General features: G+C 42.5%; 1 protein-coding gene across 34 annotated transcripts in view; it reads right to left on the bottom strand.

Annotated features, from left to right (window-relative positions):
- The window catches only part of ENOX1 (ecto-NOX disulfide-thiol exchanger 1), a 536,733-nt gene that overhangs the window by 83,987 nt on the left and 428,176 nt on the right, over positions 1-24,570 (bottom strand). For all 34 annotated transcript variants that reach the window (XM_070239807.1, XM_023621638.2, XM_023621635.2 and 31 more), the window contains one exon: positions 1,885-2,069. In XM_070239807.1, the coding sequence (XP_070095908.1) occupies positions 1,885-2,069 (185 nt within the window). The remainder of the gene's footprint in view (positions 1-1,884; positions 2,070-24,570) is intronic.

Raw genomic sequence — 24,570 nt, 5'->3', positions numbered from 1 at the left:
TCAACACTCTGATCTTGCACTTCTAGGCTCCAGAACGGTGAGACAATAAATTTCTGTTGTTTAAACCAAACCAAAACAAAATCCCAAAAGAAACTACACTAAAGTGCATTTCCTACGGACAAAGAGATTCTGCAAATGTCTCAGAAGCTGCAACAACCACACACTTCCTTTAAGGGGCTGTTGTTCGGTGGTGGTTTATAACACTGCTCCTGTATGGACCAGGCACGCGGCACTGACACCCTTAGCATACTTCTCCCTGACTGCTGAGCTCACCCTGCTTCCTCTGACTTCTTTCGGATTTGAATCTGCAACCACCGTAAAAGTTTTATCAACTTTTAGAGCAACTGGGATAATCTTTTCTGGAGGAAAAGAGGTCCCATTGCACGATATGTGACACAGTAGCTTGTGGGCTGGGTCTGGCGTCGTGGTCTTTGGGGAAATTGACAGACTCTCCTGCTGGCACCGGCGCCGACACACACCCACTGTTGGGGCATATGGACAACCCCGGGAGCCTCGCACCGCAGCTGTTACACTGATTTCCAAGTGCAGGGACCTGAGCAACGATTGTAATGACATTTTCCTGGCTGGCTCTGACCTCTGAATCTCACTGATTTGTCTAACACACACTGTGAACATCAACCAGTTAGAACTCAAAGCCAAGACTCAAAAATTGCTTTAAAATGGCAGGAGATGTTTAAGATACTTTCTGTGACTTGGTCATTAACTTATGTGTATCCCAATCCTCACATCTTTTTTATATCCCTTCCTCTCAATTATTTTTCCCTGCTTGGCAAATGTTTCTGCAGGAGTTACCTCTAATCATTAAGACAGTTTGTAGGCAGTTCATGCGCCTGATCTTATAGAGCAGTGAAGATGGATGTGGGAATTTTAAAAAATAGCCTACTCACTACATATTTTAATTTCCCATCATCCTACTTATATTTCTCTTGTTTAAATAAAAACAATCATCTTTTTTTTCCCAGAAAAGAGTAGTTAGATTTATATATTCAGAGGGGTAATAAAAAGACACCCAAGTGTGATGATAATTTATGCTTTATTATTCTAAGATAACGCAAAAGCCCAAACACCTAAAGCGTATCATGTGTCAACGGCTGTTTGCAGGTAGAAATCCAGCTATGAATCTTTGATTCCATTCCTCCATGGCCAGTGCTCAGGTTTTCCCCTAATCTCAACCCCTCATTTCCCACAGTCCATATTCCTTCTTCCTCCAAAGCCCAGAGTTCTTTTTCTAACAATTGCTGGAAATACACATCTTTAACTTGAATGTGCCAAGGTGGAGTCTGGCACTCTTTAACAAAAGCACAGATACTGGCCTCTTTCTAAAGTCATCTATCCACCCAAATTCCGGTGCTTCATCCATTCTATCAGCAAATATTTCTTAAATATGTGGGGTGTTCATAGAAACTGACTAGATCCTAAGAATAATCCAGAAGAAGTGGAAACAATATACTTTACATTTTCAGGGGTCTTGAAAACAAACAAACTCATCATGCCTTTGTAAAATCAGTTGGCATGCTTTTAATAAGTTCTAAGATTACAAAACACTTACATCACGATCAGCAAGGATTTTTCTGACTGCTTGCCATGAGGCTAAACTTCATATACAAACCTTTTAATCTCCTAGATTCTCTTCCTCTATTTCCCACCTCGAGGGTGTGTTTCTTTAGCTTGGCTTTCCTCCAGATTCCACCCTTGCACAAACAGTCATTAGCACTTTCCTTTCCTAGCAACTTAGCTTTCAGATGTCATTTCTTCTCCTTCACCTTTCCTGGCATGTGGCTGCCATTGCACTTCCACTTAATACACACATTCCTCTCTCTGTCAAAAAAAAGAAAAAAAGAAAACCCCCCTGGGCCCGGGTACCTGCTGCATGCCTTGCATGGTTTGCTGCAGGAACTGGAGCTGCTGGTCCTTGGTGAGGTTTTCTTCTGTTCGAAAGAGCTGTTCTTTTTCTTGTTTCAGCAGCTCCACCTCATTCCTGTAGGCATCCAGCTGCCAACGGAGACTGTCATTCTCCTCTTTAAGAGCGTAGGCCTGAGCAGCCAGGGCTGGAAGACAAACAGAACAAGTTTAGGTGGGCTCCCCTCTTGCTTGGATTGAGGGGCCTTCAGCGGGAAAGAGTTTCTCACCCAAATTCTTAATGTTCGTACCAGCTCAGAGATACAACTGAAATGCCTTACCCTGGGGTCTTTATTTTGCAGTTGGTGAGCTTTACTTCTTTCGGAATTTTTATCTATTCTATTTGTCTGGTCTTCTGTATGAATGTTTCTTGTAGGCACAGGATTAATTCCTTCCAAATTCTTGTCTCTTGACCTCTCCTCCAATCCTAGGCACCCTCTCAGAAATCAGTGTGTGTTGCTAGGTGATGACAGCATTCAGAATTCCAGGCAACAATCCTATCTACCCCATTATTGTCCTCTCCCTTTCTGCAGGATTGCTTAGCTCCTTGGAGCGCCAGGTCCTTTCAAATAATCAGCAGTTCCACAAGTTGAGGCATGCGGCAGCAGCCCAGGGGAGAGAGGAATTTGTATGCACACCAGTCTTCCCTGCTCTACTGCTGGGCCAAATTGCACAAACTGTTTTCTCTAACTCCTATCAGAATGGTAACCTAGTTCCATCTGTTTCGTCAGCAGATTAAAACTCTTTTTCCCTACAAGGCTGAGTGGTTACTCTAATACTCCTTCCTGAAGCCTAAAATTCTCTATGTATAGATTCAGACCTCACTCACACCTCTATCTTACTGAGAAACTGAGACAGTTAACTCCGGGTCTTACACATTGCAAGGCTGCAGAAACAACTGAAACTAAGAGAAGAGAAGAAGGAACGGTACAAAACAAAATCCAGGATGGGGAATCCCTTGCCCTAGTTTCTGGTTTATTGTTTAGTGGTCTAATAACAGTAATAGTTTGCTGAGCACCCACCATATAATAGACATTGGACCAAGAGCTTTGCATGAACTAACTCACTTCCTCCCCCATCTAGCCTATGATGTGGATGCTGTTCTTATCCCCCGCTTCACAGATGAGAAAAATGAGGCACAGGGATATGAAAGAGAGTGTCCGATCCTACAAAAGCAGCATTGACAGTCTTCAAGCCCAGGCCACTGGCTGCAGAGTCTTCGCTCTCAGTCACCGGGCTGTTCTGCCAGTCCAGATACGTTTAGTTCTTACCAGGCTGTTGGAAACCAGTCTCTAATTCTCCCCATTTACTCTCCCACCAGTTTCCCATACTTCCTTCCCCCTCCCAGAGAAAATTCATTCTCGACTTTTGTAAGCAAGAGAAAAGTGAAAGAAAATTTTAAGAGCTTATCAGAAACTTCTTCAAAGAAGTAACTTCTGGTTTGTAAGTGTGCCGTGGAGCCTACTGCGCAGGAGCTTCTCACTCCATGGTCATTTCCATATCCTCCTCCCCATCCCAATCAGAGAGCCAGATCAAGGCCAGCCTCCCGGAGGTTCTACCTGCACATTAGAGTACAATGATGATACATCTTTACTGAGGTGCTCTGAGACCCCAGTGAATTCTCTCCTCAAACATCAAACATCAAACTATGTTAATAGTTTTTACAGTTGAGTGTTTTATGGTATTCTACTTTGCAAAATGATAATCTATGTATAGTACACACTGCAATACTAATCAAAGAGAGCATGCAATCCACCAGAAAATTCCCTACCTCAAACCATCATGGATCAATTAGTCTATAAGCATTTACTGAATATGTCCTCTGTGTCCAGGCCTTCCTGGGCTTCTTGGATCACAAAGGAGGAGATAGAATATGTCTTTTCTCTCAAGGAGCTGAAAATATAATAGAAACTGATACATTTGAAAGGAAACTACAGTTCTTCTCAAAGGAGAAGAGGATAGCCTGGTGCCTGGTATACAGTAGGCACTCAATTAATATTGGTTGAATGAATAAATAAATGAGCAACTCAGTGTCAAGGTCTATGACAAGGGAATCCATCCTATAGGAGTTCAGAGAAGAGAAAGAAAAATGCAGACCGGAATAAGAAGAGGGCTTTAAAACATGAAAGCCCACGAACTGGGGAAGGACAACTCAGTCAGGAGTGCAAGCACAAGCGAAGCTCGGAATGGGAACTGAAGATAGAAATATTTGGGGCAGGAAGGAGAGAAGCTTGACCAAAAGGCAAGAGTCTGTCTGGAAGCAGTGGGAGGCAGGTGAGCCATCTCAGGTGATGAGAGAGATGGAGGCTCAGAAGTCAAGCTAGAGAGCTGGACTCAGTGGAGAGGCCAAGTGAGAACCACTGAAGGTGCTAGGGCAGTGGAAGGACGTGATGAAATTGGCGATTTAGGAAGATTAGTTTGGCAATGGTGCGCGGAATGAACTGGAGGCTGAAGAGAATGGATAAAGGAAATTTTATTTGGTGTATATGGATGTGCAAAACCAAGGAGCAGCCAATTTTACAGTTTTCAGGAACTTATAAAATCAGAAATGAGCCAGGGTTTCCCCAGGAGCATGAGCTAGTGCTTTCCCACACTGTGCAGCCCAACTTCAGATCTGGTCCACACCCTCAGACACCAACTCCTGACAACTCAGTTTACCGATCCATAAGGAAGTGGTTATGAGGCATCATTTGAGAGAGGGATGTTGTAATAGGGCAAAATTACAGAAAATGCAAATGATGAAAAAAGTGTTGGCACTACAGAAGCACATTACTACATTTAGTAGCATTCAAAGACACTTAAGTCATTTCCTTAGGAAGCTCTATTTGGCCCTTTTTCAATTCAGAGTGGCATTTTTATTATCATAACTGATAGCAGGTGTTTGTGAAGAAATCGATTAGTATGCAGGGATGGAAATTACATTTTCCAAATGAAGTGCATAGTCTGCAAGATACACTGAAATCTGTGTAGCAAAATGCAAGCAGCTATAAAGCATGTGCCAGCAACATTATTTAAATAAATTATCTGAACATAAATACATATAGGAGAGGCACCATCCATTATTTTAGGGGTTCTCTTATGAGCCTGTGGAATGGCACTGCTGACAGTTTTTATTCTTGGCTAAGCCAAGTGACCACTGTTCCTGCCAAGCAGGATACAATGCTGTTTGCATTTCTGGAATAAGGATGTGATATCATTATATATATATGAAAAAAACCCAGTAGCTGGAACTCTATCCACCCTCCACCCCTCAAAAATCAATACCATAGCCAATCCCATCAACGTTTTTATAATTGGGGCATATAACCGATTTACATTCCTGATTAAATGATTTCAAGCTTGATATTTGCCAAAAAAATTTTGTTACTCGTGTGGCAGCAAAGTGGTTATCTTCTAAAGGGTGAGAAATTGTACATTGACTCCACTTAACTTGAGGCCACCTGTTTGTACACATTATTTGGTGTCACGTTGCAGCCTTGAATCTACCCCTCAGACGAGACTTCCCGGAGGAAGCGAGATTATGTTTCTTGGACTCTAAAAGAAACAAAATCCTAATAATTTCTAACAATATCATTTCTCAGTGTATTAAAAATCCAGAAGCTTGAAAGTTCCATTCTTTCACTTCTCTTTTCTTTTCTTTTAGTTCTTTCTGGGACACTGTATTAAATGAAAAAGTTTTGAAAAATCAAGCTTCCATGATAAAATTTACCTTTGAGAGACCGCACAACAAATCCACTATTCAAATAAGCATAAGGATTAAAAATAAACCGTAGTATGCGTCTTTTTGTCAGAATCCCTGAGGAGTGCACTGTGCTCCAATAAATGGAATATTTAGCTAAGATCCACCACATGTGGATTACCAATTTTCAATTTAAAAACAAGACTGCAATAAGACAGTTTAACTGTAAACTATTCTGAACATAATTAAATCTGCCTTTGGTGATTTTAAAGGCACTGCTGAACCTAGTGGTGCCTTTGGATTATCACTAATTCACTCACCAATCAACTGTTTATTGAGAAGCCATGGGCAAGGAGTGGTGGCACATACAAGCGGAAGGCCAGGGCAGTCATCAATTTACACTTGCTCAGGACCTTAGGAAAATTCTCTTACTGGGATTTTCTGATTGAGCCAAAAATGAAATAACACCATTGGAAAAACTCTGCCAAACAAGATTAAATTACATTTCAAAAATTAGCACTAGCCCACTAAAATTACCAAAAGTGATGCTAGTGCATGAAAACTGATCCAAAGACGAAATGGCGCCTCTGAGGAAGAGGTTTAAAGGCATTACAGCAGCTCACTGTAGGCTTTAGTAGATTCTAGACAAACCATTATTCTTTATATTAATTATGGTCAAAGTGACCTCCTCCTCTGCCTCCTGTATTACTTACTGTGTTTCCATGGGAACAGATAATGGCATGCTTAACTTCTTTAAGTAAATAATCTGGTGAAAGCTTGAAATCTCTCTCTTACCAGCCTGAGCCAGCGTCAGAAAAATAATTAGCACTATATGAAAATTGTAAGTTATTTTGGGTTATGTCCCAGTAAGCTGACAGTATGTTAATATCTTTTTCATGCTCAGGCAAGATGTAACTAAATAATAAAACACTTTAACATATTGTCGCTAACAATATCTGGATTTCTCAAGAACTGTTCGCCTCTGTGTCTTAGGAAAACTCTGTGTTTAACATTCTCCCTCCCACCTCAGCTGGGAGGAGGCCGATGAACTGTGCATTTCTTTCCTATGTGCAAAGAAAGTCTTCTTCAAGGATTTCATTGGCTGCTGCCCAGAGAGGCGGTTGTGCCCATAGGTCCAGAGAACAGGATGATTGGATGGGCCTGAGGCCTGGAAAATATTCCGTGATATGTGGTCACCTTCCAGCCCCTATGGCCTGGTGACTCGGGGCCTCTCCAGCTCCCTCCGCCTCCCTGCAGTCTGATTCTTCTTGCCTGGTGCCCGGGGTGTCCAGTTGCTCTTCTGTGGCAGACACAGCACACTGTGTACCCAACTTCATGCTTTTTTTTTTTTTTTTTGCATAGTGCAGCGTTGTTCCTGAGAGGTGGCTGCCCCAGAAGTTGCCATATAGGGGTCTCACTAATGGAGTGTGATGGGGCAGTGACAGGTGCCTTCTGCACAATCTCTCATTCTCTTCCCGCTGCTGGAATGGGAACTTGGTCTCTCAATCACCACATGGAGGACAGGTGCCCACAGACCAAGATATCTGCTTTGGACTCTTCTGTGTCAAAGAAATCAGCTCTTCTGTTGTTGTTGTCGTTAAGCCACAGAAAAATCGGGACTTATTTATAAAGAAGCTGGTGTTACTCTAACCCAGTATTTCCCCAATACTGGCTGGCATCTCCTGGTGGGCGTGCTGAAACATATATTTTCGGGCCCTATGCCCAGAGTTTCCAGTTTGGTCTGTCCAGGATAAAGCCTGAGAATGTGCATTCCTCCATGTCCCCAGCAGGTGCCGATGCTGCTGGGGCCGAGATCACACTCTGAGACCCGCGGCTCGGACCACAGCGCATTCTTATCACCTGGTTCCTGAACTGGGGTCACACATAGCTTGTTTGGACAAATACTTTGAAAGAACCACAAGCTTGGTTTGTCATTTCGGTTGCATCCCTTGACCTTGTTTTGTAGGAACCCCAGCTCCATGCTCTGCTCCTGTGAAGGTGGTCCTGTCCCAGCCCTGTTCCAATGTGTGAGCACCTCCTTAGGGAGTGAGGGGCAGATTTGGGCAAAAGGTACAGTCATGACTGTTTTCCTCAAATAGCAGCAGCAGTAACGGTAATAGCAATAGTAATGGTAATAGTGGTGGTAAAAGCTAACAATTTTTATGTGCCAGGCAGTGTGCTAAGCCTAGTGTTTGCACAATCTCCTTTCACCCTCACAAAGATATCACAGTAAATACAACAGTTATCTCTATCTTACAGGTGGTGGGACTGAGTTTGAGAGCCATGGAGCTTGCACGGCTGGCTGGAGGTGCAGAGTTTATACTCAGCAAGGCTGACTTCGGAACCTAAACTCCTGATGTAAAGCCATCGGGGTGGCCTGGGGACAGGTAAGTGCTGAAGCTCGAGAGAGGAGGAAACCAGGGACATTACTGTCGTGGCTAATTTGTTCCTAAGAGAGGAAAACATTTCACTCCTGGCTCTGTTTGGGGAGTGTTCTGCTGGAGAGAGGCTCTCCTAGGAAAGCGGAGATGACCTTTCTTTAAAAGAAACACACATAGATCTTTTGCACGAGGAGTCTGGGAATGATCCACGTGGATGTTAAACTCACCCTTCTGGCAGTCTTGAGGCCTGACTCAAACCCCTTAGGGATCTCTCCTTCTGCCTTGCGTCTGTCTCCTCTGAAATGGCCACAGAGAATGCCTCTAACCACGGAGCTTCTGAGGCTCAGGTAGTCAAGAAGGCTCCATTAAGAGAGCTGTGTCCAGGGACTCACACTGCTCTCAGGACTACTGAAGGACAAAAGTTAGAGTGCCCACTCCACCCATCCGAATGCATCAATGCCCTGCTTCTCTAAGTGTCCCATACCGTCAGTTAGAATCAAGGTGGCGGAGGCTCTCTTCCCATAGAGCCCTGTCCCCAGGGTCTGAATGGGCTGAGGAAGGCCAGAGACAAGGACCAGACTCACCCTCAGATAACCAGATGAAAGCACTGGGTCTGGCGGCTGCCATCACCCTCGGTGCCTCTCAGTGATCAGGCACAGAGCTGAAAAGCATGGTGCGGGGCCTGCTGCACCGCCACTCTCCTGCTGGACAGCCTCCGACAGTACCCACAAACCACAATCGATCTGCTTTTCAGTAACACCTGCATCCCCACCGAAGCAGCAATCTTCCTCAAATTGCTCAGGGAAATTCCTTCTGCTACACTCTTTCAGGATTATTATTATTACAACTTAGCATTGACATAACATTTTATATTTGCACTGTGTATTCCAGTCTGTGCATTAGCTGTTATTAGGGAGAGCTAAACAGAAGCACAATGCAGTGTCTATTTCCATCTTTGTGTGAGGCCAGTGGAATAAGGGTAATTTGGAGAGTGCAGGTAAGCTAGATCCTGTTATTATAATGGCTTAAATGTGAGTCTAGAGGCACAACTGGCAGCAGGTGACTCAGAAAAAAAATCCCCTCCATATAGCTCCTCCTAACGAAGTGGTCTGCACCAGTGGCACTGACTATGAGGTGCTGCTGGGCTGTTGACACTATTGAGACTTCACATCATGCCTTACTGCTTTCCCGCTGACATCACTGTCCTCTGATACCTCCCCCAACGACCCCCATTGTCCTCAGAGGAAAACAAGCCAAGGAAAGAGGCACGTTCAGTTCTTCCAATCGCAGGGTAAGTCTGCCATTTAAAATGCTGGTGAAGGATGCTGTGCTGGGTGAGAGGAGCCTTTAGAGTCCTCAGGAAGCACATGCGGGGACTCCTGCAGACGTGAGCTGAGTGCCCACTCCAGGCTAAGCACAGCCCCGCCTGACCTCAGCTCCCTGCCCAGCTGCAGGAAGCACCAACTACAGGTGTGGACCTGGTGGAAGCCACACAGAACTGCCCCACGAGGGGCTCTCTGCACAGTGTGTTGTGGTGGTAGGACAAAAGAACAGGAGGCTTCTGGCTGGGAGCGGAGAGCTGAGCGACTGCTCTTTCGTGAAGAACGTGCGCTGGGCTGGGCTGGGCTGGGCCTTAAAGTCCAGCTCACGCTTTGATAAGCTTAAGGGAAACAGGAGTGGGGCCACCACACAGTGGAGACTGCTTTCACAAAGGAATCTCCAGAAGGAGAAGGTGCCAAAGCTGACAGGGCAAGGTTAGCGGTGGGGAGAAAAAAGGAGGCTGGGTTCTTAGGGGCTCCATGTCAGGGCAGCTGGCAACGAAGAGGAACATTTTCCTCCTACTCATTTTCTTTTCATTAGATTTCTGTTTTCTTTTTCACTTTCAATCCCTATTTTGACTTTCATGATACAGGACTACCTGTTTTCTACCCTCTGAAGGCTTTAACGATTCTTTTTTAGGGCAGTCAGACCTAGACAGACCAAGATAAATCACATAATGACACTCATTTGCAGGAACAGTTACTCCTCCCTCACACAGTGCCCTCCCTTGGGTACAGGACTCCACAGCTGGGGCTTGCTCTGTGCGACTTCACCCAAGTAGTAGTTGGTCTTGTCCAGAGAGAAGCTTTCAACGCGACCCTTCCCCTGAAGGGATTACTCCTCTCGTTTCCTCATCTCCTGCAACGTAAGGACCATCACCTCTTTCTCCTCCCAACTTGCAGATTTCTTTCCCTTTTAACAAATGGTCTCTTCTAATTTTCTTCAAGAAACCTCAAGAATTGATGTTTTCCTACTTCTACTGACCCCCTACACACACACACACACACACACACACACACACACACAGGAACCAGTGGTTTCTAAAACATAAAACACATCCACACTCTGAAATGTGAATGAAGGTCAGCCCACACAGACAGTGTTCTCAGTCCCAGGCGTTGCCCTTCGCAAGGAAGAGTGACTTTTCCCACAAAGGTTTTATTTTAAAACACCAAATACTTAGGATAACAAAGATGAGTCAAATGGAAAACCTTCTCTTTCTCTCCATTTTTGGGCCTTATATAAACTCTAATTATTCGGTCTACCCAGTGGGAACCAAGACTTTGCTTAGAAGCTTGGTGGAAAGTGGTGGGCAGTGCTAGGCTGGGGCTGCCCATGAAGTCACCTCCTCCCCAGGTCCCTCAACACCAGAGTGGAGACTGATTTCCACACAATTATTCGTGCCTGGCATTAGGACAAAAAGAATCCCCATCCTCTTTAAAGACATAACCAAGGTAGAATGAAACTGGTATGAACAACTAATTGCTATCTCGAGGCCAGTACTCCCCAAAGTTTGTTCCACATGCAGCCATTTGTCCTACCTTGGTATCTCTCAAGTGAGCATTCTTGGACCCCTCTCAGACTCTCTGAATCTGAGTTTCTGGAATAGGGCCTGGGGATGTGCACTTTAGCGAGTTTCTAGGGTGATTCTAATGCATGCCAAAGTTTTGGGACTACTTCCCTGGACTTTAGGGGCCAGATCCTCAATTCCTCATGCTTTCTTCATAACTCTCATTATTTTTTGACGTCTGCTTTCTCTCAGACTTTTCTAACAGCTTCTGTTATTGGGAGAAGCTTCTCCTCTCCAGCTTTCACCATCCAACATGGCCTTTTAGGATGCTCTGTCATCTGCCTTGCTTTCTCACATTTCATTAATCTCTCTACCTGCTCCTCTCTGAATGCTGCTTACTGACTCTCCCGTGAGGATACTGTGACTGAATGCTTTCATAGATCCTCCAGGCAGTGTCTCCGAAAGACATTTTTCTAACCTACTAGTTGTTGTTGTGTATCACCTTTCTTTGCCATATTTCTGGAGACAGTTCCTGCTGCAGCAGACTTGTGGCATGCACCCAGGAGAGGCCTGGCTGAACCTCGGTGCTCTGTGAGGACCCATGACCCCTGACGGAGGGCCCTCGGACCAGCCTCTCACTGCGGGAGAGGAGGCCTGTCCTGCATGCACACTACACTCTCCCGACACCAGTTGCTAGGTCCTCAGAGGCTTCTCTCTTTGGCAAATGCCCAGGCATCCTTGCATCCCACTCTCACCACTGATGGATGAGAACAGTCTCTGGCTGTTCTCCTAGAGTCAGAGAAAAGCAGAGACTCTGTCCTTGGCTCTCATCACGTATTTCTGCATCAGGCTACCTTCATTTTTTCTTTCCTCCCAACTAGACTTTTTTCGTTTTAATCAAAGGACACTTCAGATGCACCTCGTGCAGACATGATGAGGGGACATCTCCACCTGTGCCATGTATGCCATACTTTAACAGATGACCGCCCTTTCATTTCTTCCTTCTTTGGTCCCTTACTGTTGCCTCTGTCAGTCACTTCCTTTCCACTAAACATTTTTATCTTTTATTCCATTTTTATTTTCTTCTGGGTCTCATATTTTATTACCTTACCTCAACCTTTCTTTTTTTTCCCTTCTTTCCCACCTATTATCAACGGCCATCAATCCTCATGTTACATGCTGGTGGGTTTCCATCCTTTGTGCATCAGAATCACCTGAGGAGTATTTTAATAACATAGATGCCTGGGTATTGAACCCCAGGCGTTGGTATTTGTATAAAGTTTCCCAGGTCTTTCTCACGTGCAGCCAGGGCTGAGAGTCACTCATTTACGGCTCCTGTGATTGCTCACTGGTATCAATTCTCCACACCGCCACAGTACCTGGTATTTGCAAAATGCCACGGAATCCCTTAATTGGTTATTTCTTACAACCTTGAGAAACTCGCTTAGGATGAGACTTATGTTACTACTGAGAGAGCTGAGGCTTAGGGATGGGACGTCATTTGCCAAGCCACGATGGAAACAAAAATAAGATCCTCAAGGGGCCTCTGACCGTATATGGTTCAAAGTGATTCCTTCACCCTCTTCAGTGACTCTAAACTTTCTCTTCCAGGGACACCCATTCTCACCCATGGAGGCCACTTTCTCAGAGGCTTTCTAACGATCTGACCAGGCAAAGGACTGAATCTTCGAAAGATCATCAAGGTGAGCTTGGTATTCCTCAGTCAGGCCCAGAAAATGGGAGGGAAACGTGGCAGGGAGCCTCCCCAAAACTTATTTTCAGATCTGTTGATGTCTCATCCGTTCAGATGGCTCCAGTTCACATTCTTCAGCTGGACCCATCTTCTCATCACTTCTTTTCATCCCCAGAGCTTGAGTGCTATAAAATCCTGCTCCGACAAACTCAGCATTCATCTTCTCGCAGTTCTTAGGCAAGAAAAGTGCACGTATTTTCAAAACTGTCTAGATGGTTAAATTATAGCAATTTTTCCCTAGGAGAGAGTTGTTCAGATATTAAAACCCTCTATATATTGAGCATGATAATCTTTCTCACATTCCCATAAAAAGCAGGTTTTACTTTGCTCATTAAAATGATTTGTTTTTAGTTTCTGATGAGTATAATTTTTCAGGTAGCAATGTTTTATTCTCACTAGCAACTCCTTATAAAAGCTCTGCAAGTGCTGAAGCCCCAGTTAAGCACTATTAATTAAACCCTAAATGCTTTTAAACAGCTCTACCCCTTTTCTAATTGAGAAATAGAGCTGTTTGGGGAAGTTTATGAGGTGACCTTGATTGAATTAAAGAGGTCAGGGATGGAACAGACTTCAAACTCATATTCAATGATTTTAAAGAAATGACTTCCCTCCAATTAAGCAGGAATTAGCATGAAATATTTTGTTTCTGAAAGGTTAAAAGAATTCCTCTGAGAAAGCAGCTCTCTTGTTACTAGCTTTTTATTGAACATGAGAGAGAAGGCGCTATGGATGGTTTTATATGAAGTGCTTGTTAACATGGCGCTGACGATCTGGCATCAATTATAATATTCCTTAGGAGCCTAAATGTTATATAGGAGGGGCAAAAAGTCCCAGTGAAGTTTTAATTCCTATTTCAGAAGCCCAAGGACTTAACAACTTTCAATTACTGAAAAAAATTAAGATATATTTTCCATCTGCAATAATTTCAACCTAGTTCTAGGGGGGAAACGTTGCAAATGTTACCTTATTTCTTTGCTGTTCTTCCTTTTAGCTCCATCCTTCATCTTGCCACAGTCCCCCATGATTTAATGACCTGAAAGAACATGTCATTCTTCCTCCTCTCAAGAGCAACATATAGGGTCTCTGATATATAATTATGCAAGCAGAATTCCAAGAGGAATGAGTAGTGCATGTGGTGGTTTGGGGACCATCGGGCGTTTCCAAGGAGCAGTAGTCCTCAGAGGAACACTGGCCATGCTCTTCTGCATCCCACGTTTCTGCTTCTGTCAACCTCAGAGAGTCGTGTAGACACTGATTATACACAGGAGGGAGGCAGAGGGGTATTAGAGAGAGCGAAGGGGCTCTAAAGCCACAAGCCAGTTATGAGACTTGCAGCAACTTAGTAAATCTCCATTAGACCTCATCTGAAAAATGTGGTTAATACTGTGAGGATTAACTAGATAATAGGGTTTTCTTTTTTTTTTTTTTTTTTTGGTGGAAGCTGAAAAAAATCCTTTAACAGATTAAAAATTAGTTCTTCCTAGTTTTAATTTCCTACCCATTCATTTAAACAAACTGTTGTCCACCTACGGTGCACAATGCAAAGTGCTGGCCATTCAGAGAAGAAAAGATCCTGAACTAGTCTTTAAGGGGCATATGGGGTCAAAGGTCCTCCCGCCTCAGAATGTTTTCACCCTTATTTGTTTAAAACAAAGAAACAAACAAAATCTTCTTCAGGGATAAAACAGAATTCAGATTAACAGATTTACTCAACTTCTTCTCAGATACTCTCAGCTCTCACAGTTCTGTATGTTAGAGTTTATCTGCTAGTTTTGAGCGCGATGTCTGAGACAGAGCAGACACCGTACAGACCAGGAAAAGGAGAACTCTGATAATACGCCACTAGGATTTTTAAGAGTAGATAAGCAATATTCTCAGATCAAAGACTGAGTCTCAATTAGTCTTTTAAGACTTTGTTTGCTAATTTTTCCCCTTAATCTGGCACTGCAAGACAAATGATACCATGGGTCCACACACATTGTAAGAATTCACTGAATATTTGTGGTTTTAATCTTATCACTGCCTTGTATTATGACATTGCCCAAGATAACTCATAGAGGCAAAGAGCTAAGGATAGAGAAATGGATGGCTTTAAGATGCTCAGATTACTACACTGGAAAAGTCTAGTATAGCAGGTGGAGACATTTCTTAATTGACCAGTAAATCACAAAAGGAAAAATGAAATCTCTTATCCAACCTCCAAAAGATTTGCCAAATGTGTTGTCACTTAAGTTGTGCCTGAAAACTTGTATTTATAAAAAACACTCAGTATAAACTTGCAGAATTTATTCATCATTCCAGATAACTATTATTGGGGGTAAAAAACCACATTTTTTTCTCATTAATTTCGAACATGGGGTGGGGAAGGAGAAGACATTACTTCTAAGATCTTATCCTGAGTCTGTGCATCTCAATAAGATTGATATTATTGTAGATGCTCTCCCTCAGACTGTTATTTTTAAGATTTATTGAGAGGTACATCTCATAAAGACAAGCCTCAGGAACAAGGAAGCAGGCAGAGCACTTCAATAAGTCTTGAAATTAGATGGAGAGCCAATGAACTGGTCTTCAGGTAGGCTCTCCCAGGCCCTGGGGATGCAGAGAAAACATGGGATGAGATGGGAAATCAAAGGGCTAATATTGTAGCTCAGATCATTCCAGATCAACCATCAAGTCTGTGCCTGTGTTTTGAGAAATATCTTTGTTTTTCTCTTTACCTTCATGGAGAGTTAGGAAATGGAAAACATGGGTTGTGACAGTGTGTGTGGTTTATCAAAGGAAATACATGACATGGCATGGCTCCTTCCCAAAGCATTTGCTTCACCTCTTCAAAGCATTTCTTCTTCTCGCCTAAAGCCATAGAGCAGATTGTTTTTCAGGAAATAAATATCACTCAACTAGGAAGGGACTGTGCCAATTTCCTGAATATTTTTAAAAGCTGGCATTTCTGTTGGAATGGGCTTAAAAACAGTTTGTTGGATGCACTGTCCATATCGAAGCCAATCTCTTTCTAGTTAGTAGAAAATACAAAAAATAATGGGAACACTAAGCACAAGCCCCAGTCAGCTTTGTCTGGGTTAACATTTTATGGCAATAAGTGTCTCCAGTCTACCTTTGACTCCAAATGGCATCATGGTGCCATGCACATGAGGCATTCAAAATCCTTGGTTGATTTTATTTGGTTACTGACTCTTATGATGCCACTTAAGGGATTTGAGGAATATTTTGGAGATTTTTTCCCCATAAAATTCAGTGGTGCCATAGAAAGGTCATTAGTCTGGAAAGAAGGAAACTAGTATTGAGTTCTAGACTTTTCATTTACTCTCTTGGGCAAATAACACAACTTCTCAATATGGGACTGCATATTCCTATTTGTGAAAAAAGGAGGAGGTTGTACAGATGATTTCTAAGGGTCTAGAAGAGACCCTTAATCATTGCAAATCTTCCTGTGGGTAAGAACTCAACATGTCTGCCTGGTTTAGAACTTGAATTATTCCTTGGATCTTTAATTTAATAATTATGCAAAGATGATCAGCTTTTGGAATAGGAAATTGTAAGACGATGTGGCCTTGGGAGGTAACCAGAGTATAGCAAATTAAATGTGGAAATTTCCTAATTTAAAGCAAAAGAAGGCAGTTCAATAAACTTCCATCATCTGATGCTAGTTACCATTTGTTACTACTTTTGACTCTCCTGAATGGTTGGAAATGGTCAGGTGGTATTCCTCAATCAACATGAAGGTTACCACAGATTCTCCTAGTATTTTTTAAACCAGTATTTATTATAGTTTAATTAAAATAAAACTTGTATATACTGTGGACATTTTTGAGATGCACAAAGGAGAAAAAAAATCACCTGTAATCGCACCATCTAGAAATAATCACTGAGTATTTTGACCTATATCCTTACAGATTTTCCTCTAACATATAAATTATGAACATGACACAAACACACAACTGGAATATCTGTATATTAATTTGTAACTGCTTTTATGACTTAGCAATATATTGAGAATCTTCTCTCATGCCATTATATAGTCTTTAAAACATGATTTTTTCCAAGGTTGCTTATGGATATATGATTAATTAACCAATAGCCTATTGTTAGATATTTATGTGTTTCCAAAGTAATCCCGATCACTGAATATTTAGGTAATTGCCTCAAATGGCAATGACCCATCATGCCCCAGGGGAAGGAAAGGCCTCTGGGACAGCAGCTCTAGAAGTTACAGTGGGTTCATTAAGGAACCCGCAACACCCTGCCTGAAGCACTACGATTAATGGACTCTGTCTTGCAACTTCTGCTCCAGAAATGTTTCTCTTCACTTCTTTGCTATTGATGCAGAGTCTAAAATAAAACTTCCCCTCTCTGGTCACTTCTCAGAAGCCTTCACACATTGTCTCCTGGAACTGGGGAGAACAGTTGCTGAGCACTTAGTCCCTCTTTGGTATCAAGGACATTCACCCCAGTGAAAAAGAAGAGTCTCTAAGCCATTTAGATATGGGAGAGCTTACTATGATAGTAATTTTTAAATTGCTATAAACTTCAATTTCCAGAGCTTCTAACTATAAGTATCATATCCTGGCAGGTGGAATTTCTGAGAAAAGGAAGAAAGTAATTACTTCTTTCAATTACTTTTTTCATTAGTTATGTGGCATTTAACTGTGTATGGCTAACTGGATTTCTACAGGACGTCCTCTTGTCCTCACTTTCTGTACTCATACAGTAGACCCAGCATATTCAGGTCTTTGATTAATGAAGCTCACGGGCAACAGTGTTAGGAGTCAAGGTATAATAACTTTATGTCACCAACTGTGTTTTGATGAACAATGCAATATAAAAGCATAGGAGAACTGGGACAATGATGCTCGTAAACAGTATATCACAGAGCTAAGAAGTTGGTAACAGTGTATGTTTTAATATGGTCTGGTATTGATTTTTTTGGCCAATGTCCCACTTCAACAGTGTTATAGTCACACTTTAAGATTTTAGATGGGGAGGCACAGAAGAAAATCAATAGCTACTATCTTTCCACTACTGACCGGCTACATATCTCTAGCTTCTCTGCCACACTCACATTTAAGGAACCTAAAAGATACTTTGTGGAGGGCTGGTCCAGTCATCAGCCTTTCAATGACCTCAGGTATCCACTCTGACCACCTCAAAGATTATAGCTTCAACTCCCAAAGGTTCATGAGAAAGAGTCTATGATCCAGAAAGGATACACACTCATTTGCTCTATATTTTCTATTTCATTAACATATGAAAAAGGAAGCTTTTTTTAAAAAAGAAATATTCACCTGTTACTCAAGGAGGCCTGACTGAAAACAAAATCAGGTAGAATTATTGTTTCTGAGCTTTAAAAAATACATGGAAAATGCTTATACAGTTAGGCTGTGCAGGAGAAAAAACATAGAAACCAGTCTTTTGTAGTGTTATAATGAACACAGTTTTATTCTCTTCTTTTGTTATTCTTAAATCATTAGATTTTCTAAAATGACCAGGTATTATTTTTACATGAAAAACAGATTTTATTTTTAAAATGTTACATGCTGCTGGAACGCAATGCGCTGATCTACTAAAAGTGTTTTCTATAAGCATCAATAGAATCACAGATGAGGAATAGACAAATTACGTCAATGTTGAAAAGGATAACCCCTTTTCATAATCAGAAATTCCTACTATCATTTACAAACTAAAAGGAAAAATTAGGCTACTAAGAGATTCTTTCCTATGTTTAGGAAAGAAAAAAAGAAAACAAACTTACCCAGATTCTGTCATCTAAACTCCCTTGAAAATATTCTGATTTTTTTCCAGAAGTTGTACAAGCCACACTTAAATTCCAACAACACTGTGTTAATTTTGCTCAAATGCAAGCTGAAAACATATTTTAACATCCTGTCAGAGTGAGATACTAAGAGTGTAGATAAAATGACACTAAAATAAATGTAAATTTAGATTGCTGTTACAAGTGGCTGCCTGGCTCTGGGAAGATGTTAGGTTGCTATAGTATTTTCCATAGCAACTTTGCATCTTATTACATAAATATTCCCTCAGTGTCCTTACAGCCTGCTAAGAAAACAGGATTAAATCTACTCCCCTATGTAATGATCCTGTATCAAACCTTATCAGAACAAAATGCCCAGAAAACATAATAAACTGTACTCTAGGTCACGGTGCTCCTGGCAGTGGAGAGGCATCAGAGCCCCGAGGGCTCGGCACCCGTGGTCATGCCATGACCTCTTGCTGCTCACTGGCCAGGTGTCTACACTTTTCCAGGTCAAAGTCTCTGTGGTTCTCCCTCTCTGAAGACTGGCCCTTAACTTCCTCAACTTTTCTCCTCTGCCTGCCAACTGCCCATCAACCCAAGCCCTTCGCCCAGCTCCAGGGCCTCACGTCACTAGGCAAGGGGCCAGGCTTAACAGACCTGGAGTCTGCTCTGCAAACGCAGCTGGGACCGTGTGCTGGGCTGTCACATAGGAAACCATTCAGAGAACCCACCCAGCTCCAGGCTAGTATGGACCAGGTGTGGACTATCTGAGAACCTCAGCGAGGGCTCAACTGGGTTTTATGGAGGTGTAGCACAGCTGACTGCTTCGAGTGTTGGGGAAAATCCATGGTCTCCCAGACACAATGCAGCTCCAGCAGCACAAATCAATTTTACATGAAACACATGATTATGGAAAACTTGTGCATACAGAGAGAGATGTCAGGCATATGACATTGTCAGGTGCTACATAAAAATAAGATTTTAAGGGGGTTAAGCTGAAACACACTTTGGGCTCCAAATGTAAATTTACAAAACAGATAAACACAGCCTGGATGGGCAGAAGGAGTGCATGCATTACAAAGGAATCCTATGCTACAGGATCAATTTAACACCAGCTGTCTCTTGCATTTAAAAGGTAAGACATTTACCAAAAGAAATGATTTCTATCCTTTTCGGAAGTATGTCCATTATGAAAAGGGAACTGTAACTGTACATAAAAGCAGGGAACTGAAAAATCTATGCCAAGCAAACATTTATTTGAATTCCTTTGGCAAGATTAGCAAGATTTCTAAAAAAGGAAGAAACAGAGAAAAAGCTTTGGCTCCTTATAAATGAAGCTCTATTTCAAGAGTTTAGGAATGAAGCAGGCTACTCAGCCCACCTCAGAGGATTTATTTCATCATCTTGGAGCCACATTAGTTTTAATTAATCACATTTCTTTGTGTGGCACTTGGGTTCCCAGAAGACATTTTGTTGTGGTTGAAAATAAAACGCTTGTTTTTAATCCGGTGGTTGCTGATGGATGTCCACCCTGCTCTGTTTCTCCTTCAGGTGAAACGGAAACATGTGAAAACAGAAGTCTACCAACAGCTTATCCTTCCAAATTTCCTCTCACTGCTGACGCTCCTGCCTTTGGGGTCTGCCGGTGCAGGGAGCTCAGCCCCCGGCATGTGGCCTTGGACTACGCCACCTCCCTTTCCATGTCTGAATGCTCTTGTCCTCTGCAGAGTTGTGAGCCACTCCAGAGCAAACCTGCTTAGATCACATTCAATGTTTCCTAAAAGGACGTTTCCAGAAGCTTCGAGGTACGCGGCCCCCTTCAGTTGGCCCCATCAGTCGGCTGCACAACCCTGGTCTGGCACTCAACAGCCCCTTCCTTCTGCGCCCAGGCTGGTGCTGGGGGCAGCGCCGAGCCTCTTCTCAGGCTTGTGCCTGACTGTAACCTCCCTGTTGGGCATCCTTTATATCTTTCAAAAACACTCTCATGCAGGAAATAAACTAAATCAGTTTACACAGACAGACAGACGATGGCAGTCTGGGTGTTCAAAGAGATCAAGCAGATAGCCAGAGAGAACCTTCTTAGTAACTTTTTCTAACCTAAAGCTTCCAGCAACATATAAACCTATTCAGACAGACTGAATAGCGCTAATTCCAATGGAACCTAATTACGAGTCCCTCATTTGACTTGGTTGGCTAAAAGATTTGGGAAATCCTTGTTTGACTTACTGAAATTAAAAGAAAAAAATCTGTACCTATGTTGTGGTGAGTTTCCATGGAAAATTCACAACCCAGAAAACACTCTTCATGATTAAAAGAGTGCTTGCTCCTATAAAGGTCTCAGAGTTTAAATGAGGTGTCATTAAAATCCAAGAACATTTGTTTGTGCACTATGGAGTGGTTTAGGGGTTGCCTATGAAGCAAGGGATGTTTTCGTTTTACTCTTCCAAGATGTGTGTTCAATGTATACTCACTAAATATTGGATGAGGTACATACGCTGGATAGTGATGTTCATTTTGGTTATTGAATTTAAATTAATGGCTTTAGAACATATTTGGCATCAGGCACTGTATTTTTATTAATTTAAAATGTTTATTTCTCCCTTTCATAAAGTGTCTCATACCCTTGAGGGCAGGGTAGACTTCATCTAACCCTCGCCATATCCCTTGGGTACACAGCGCCTTGAACGCAAGAAGGTGCTGACAAACGTTTGTTGATAATTAGAATGAGGCTGAGTTTCACTCCTGGGCCACAGTCTATTCAGCACGTGGCACTGAATTCTGTATGCATAAAAGTTCTGAAAATTTTGGGGCAATGAATAGTCTTTGTTTAAACATGCTTCTTAATGCTTGGAATTTAAATTTAATTAGAGCAAATGTTCTTAGGAGTACCATCTTCCTATCAACTTATGGGACAATGGTATCAAAACAGAAAGACCAGGAGAAGGGAATATGCAACTGAAGACAACAAACTTTTATTGAGCACTTACTTAGTGAAAGCCCAGGGCCAGGTGCTGGAGGATGACTAAGAAACGGAGTTGCCAGTTACTGAGTCCTTATTATGTCCTCAACACTGTGAGTACAGTGGGAAGGGCTTGACACGCACTGACTCATTTAACTCTTACAACGCTAACACTAATCGGGTTCTGCCACTGGGGGATTTTCGATCTAGGACAGACTTCCTCTTTTCCTCTCTTTCTTCCTTGTGCACTCCTGCCCCACCTCCACTGCCAACCTGGAGGGAGGGAGAAGGAGAGTGATAAAAGGAGAGGGACAGAGGGAGAGGGAAAGAGAGGAGAAGGGACAGATCTGGCTTTTAAAGGCTGGCTTGATTCCAGTAGGGGAGACAGACTATGCAACAATAAATTTGAATTTTTATCAAAAATTATCTTCACAGGCTTTGGAGAAGGATGCCAATCTGCTTGAAAGAATGCTTCGATACATCTGTCTTGATTTTCAAAGTTATTAACAAAACTCATTTTCATTTTTCTCAGCATCTTGGTTTTGCTTCAGCAAACCCCATTTCCCCTTTAAGAGTCAAGTGATGAGGAGCAGTGAGCTGCCTGCCAGAATTAGCCTGTAGTTACAGCAGTCCTGGGACATGCCAGCCAGACACACTGTAAATTATTATATGTGGTAAAAAGCAAAGTACAACGAAATTCTCTTCATAACCAGAAAAGCAGTGATATATTGGAAAACTTTGACTTAAAAAATAATCAAACCCAGGGTATCATACAAGCCCTCACATAGTAAACGGTGCCTCTTCTAGAAACCAAACTAAGTCAAGTCTCTCCATTTTCCCCTCAGAAATAAACCTGTACTGGTTAGTTTTTGTTCTAGGAGGGAGATGAAGAACACAGCCAACCCCCGTGGACCAAAGTCAAGCATCTTGCGGGAGGTGCAGCCGGACACCCACAGGCGGGAGGCTCCGTGAAGGATGTTCTCCCTTGGAAATTCCAAGAATTCTTGAGTCAGCTCAGGAGTTCTGAGGCAAAATCTCCCTGTTTTAGCACAAAGGAAAAGGGTAAGTGATGCTTTCAAGGATGGAGACTTTTACCGCTGCTTCGGCATTTGGCAATTCCCAGCAGTGAAGTAGAGTGCTACATTTTGAGAGGCCTGTTTGTGGGTGACGGATGATGCAAATCTGTACCTAAAATGAGTGACATGTCACCTAAAGGTGTGTTTCCCTCAGGCCAAGCAGCTGGATCCCTCCTTCAAACAGCAGTTTGCAAGGATCCCTCTGAGGCTTGGTCAAAAGACCAGATGGGAATTCTTGCTGTCAGGCTGTGTCCCCAAATATGCGCGGCCGAAAGAGAAACAACGGTCTCCCTTTTGGCAGGATCTTCAGGGCCCAGCGGAATAAAAAAGGTTAGTTGCTTTCCCTTCCCTCTAATCAGTCCTGGCTTTCCTCATAAGGCACACGCCTCTTCTCTGGCTCATCTCATTTTGACAAGCATGGAAAAGACTTTGAACTCCTCGGGGCCTGGCATTTGAACTCCAGTTCTTTCATCTCTTCCTTCAGCTCTTGGCATAGAGTATGCCCTGTGTTGTGTTCATTAATTCTGCTGACCAAGTAACAAGCCTGGCGGAAGTTTCTAAAAGTTCAGGTCCTGCTTCAGGCTCTTCTCAGATGCCTGGGGAAAAACCAAGAGAGGTCTGGGAAGTGGGCTCTTAGTCAAACTTCCAGAGAGGCCCTTGTGGTCCCCGCCGAGGGGAGAGGTCCTTGGCTTCTCTGGTTTCTTCCGCAGCAGAGATCAGGCACTGATCCAGCAGGTATAATCTTGCTGCTGTGTCTGTAAAATCTCCTCTGTGAGCCTACTGTTTCGAGTCATAATTCTTGTCCCGTCCCAAGCATGCTATGAAATTATACACATTTCTTACTTGGGAAATTGATGGGTTGTTTAGAAAGAAATGTTACCCAAAAAATAATAAAAGCCACAGGTTCCAATCAGAATTTCTGATTGACTCAATTCTTTTCTTACACACCTACCTTATAAGGATATTAAGGATCCAAGTTTCATGTAAACTTGTCCCTCATCTAGAAACTTCAAAAACGATGGAAGCTTTTTGAGAAAAAGTTGTATTTATTTATTTATGGTAAGATCTCACTGAATTTAAGAAAATCATACTAAAACTGTTTTCTTTTGACCTGTGAAAGTATGCAGAATAGAAATGCTGGAAGGAAGGCGTTTCCTCAAGGAAGCAAATCTAAACCCAATAATCAAGTGGTCCTGAGAAATCTATCAGCTTAATAAGAGACATACATTGACACATAAATACTAGGTTCATTTTTCAGACAAAGGATATACGGCTTCAAAAAACAGTGGCATGATGCCTTCTTTTATGCTAAGCTTCTAAAAAATTTAAATGAACGGAATTTGAGGATGAAAAGGAAAGTTTCTAAGGCAGTGGTTCTCGAACTTTAGCATGCATCAGAATTGCCTGGAGGGCTGAAATCAGATTGCTGGATCTCACTTTCCACCGCTGCCTCCCCTAGAGATTCTGATCCCTAGCTCTTGAGTAGGGTCTGAAAATTTACATTTCTTATAAGTTCCTAGGTGATGCTGATGTTGCCAGACTGGGAACCACACTTTTAAGAACCACTGCTCTAAGGAAATTAAACTCCCTTCTGTATATCCTGGATGCAGGAGCTTTTGCTTGCGATCATCATTACACCTCTGGCATTCTCTTCTACAGCCCCAGCGAAACAGAGCATTCTGACCACTTTGCAATCTTGATGACCTGACCATTTTGGAATTTTGATTTTGGCTTCTACCAATGAATTAGCAAAGATCCTCTGTTCCTGGTCACCTGAACCTTTGTTAAAAAGCCTGAGACAGGCGAGTGTTTTATTCACTGATACATAAGAAGAGACAGATCAAATCTATGCCATTCCTCTAATTTTCTTTTTGGGCCATGGTGCAATTGTGGTTTTTCCTAGGCCCTTTAGACAACTCTCTTCCCCTTGGACAAGCAGTCTCCCTTGGTGTCTCCTAGGTTTGAGTGAGCACTTTCTTTGCCTGCTTTTACAACACCAAGGAATTTCCATGTAACTCCTGGAGAGAGTTTTAAATCTGCATCTTGGATTAGGGAGAGCAGAGTAAGCAAGGTTCTCTTTATGCTTCTCTCCATTTTACAACTCAAGGAGTGATGCCCCTTTCTTGGCACGAAATGGGCCACTCTTTGATTACAGGTTGGGTAAGCTTTATTGGAAAAAAGTCTATTTCTCCAGCACTTTGG

The sequence above is a fragment of the Equus caballus genome, chromosome 17 (assembly GCF_041296265.1).
Source record: "Equus caballus isolate H_3958 breed thoroughbred chromosome 17, TB-T2T, whole genome shotgun sequence".
Classification (NCBI taxonomy): domain Eukaryota; kingdom Metazoa; phylum Chordata; class Mammalia; order Perissodactyla; family Equidae; genus Equus; species Equus caballus.
This window is presented reverse-complemented; position numbering and strand designations above follow the sequence as displayed.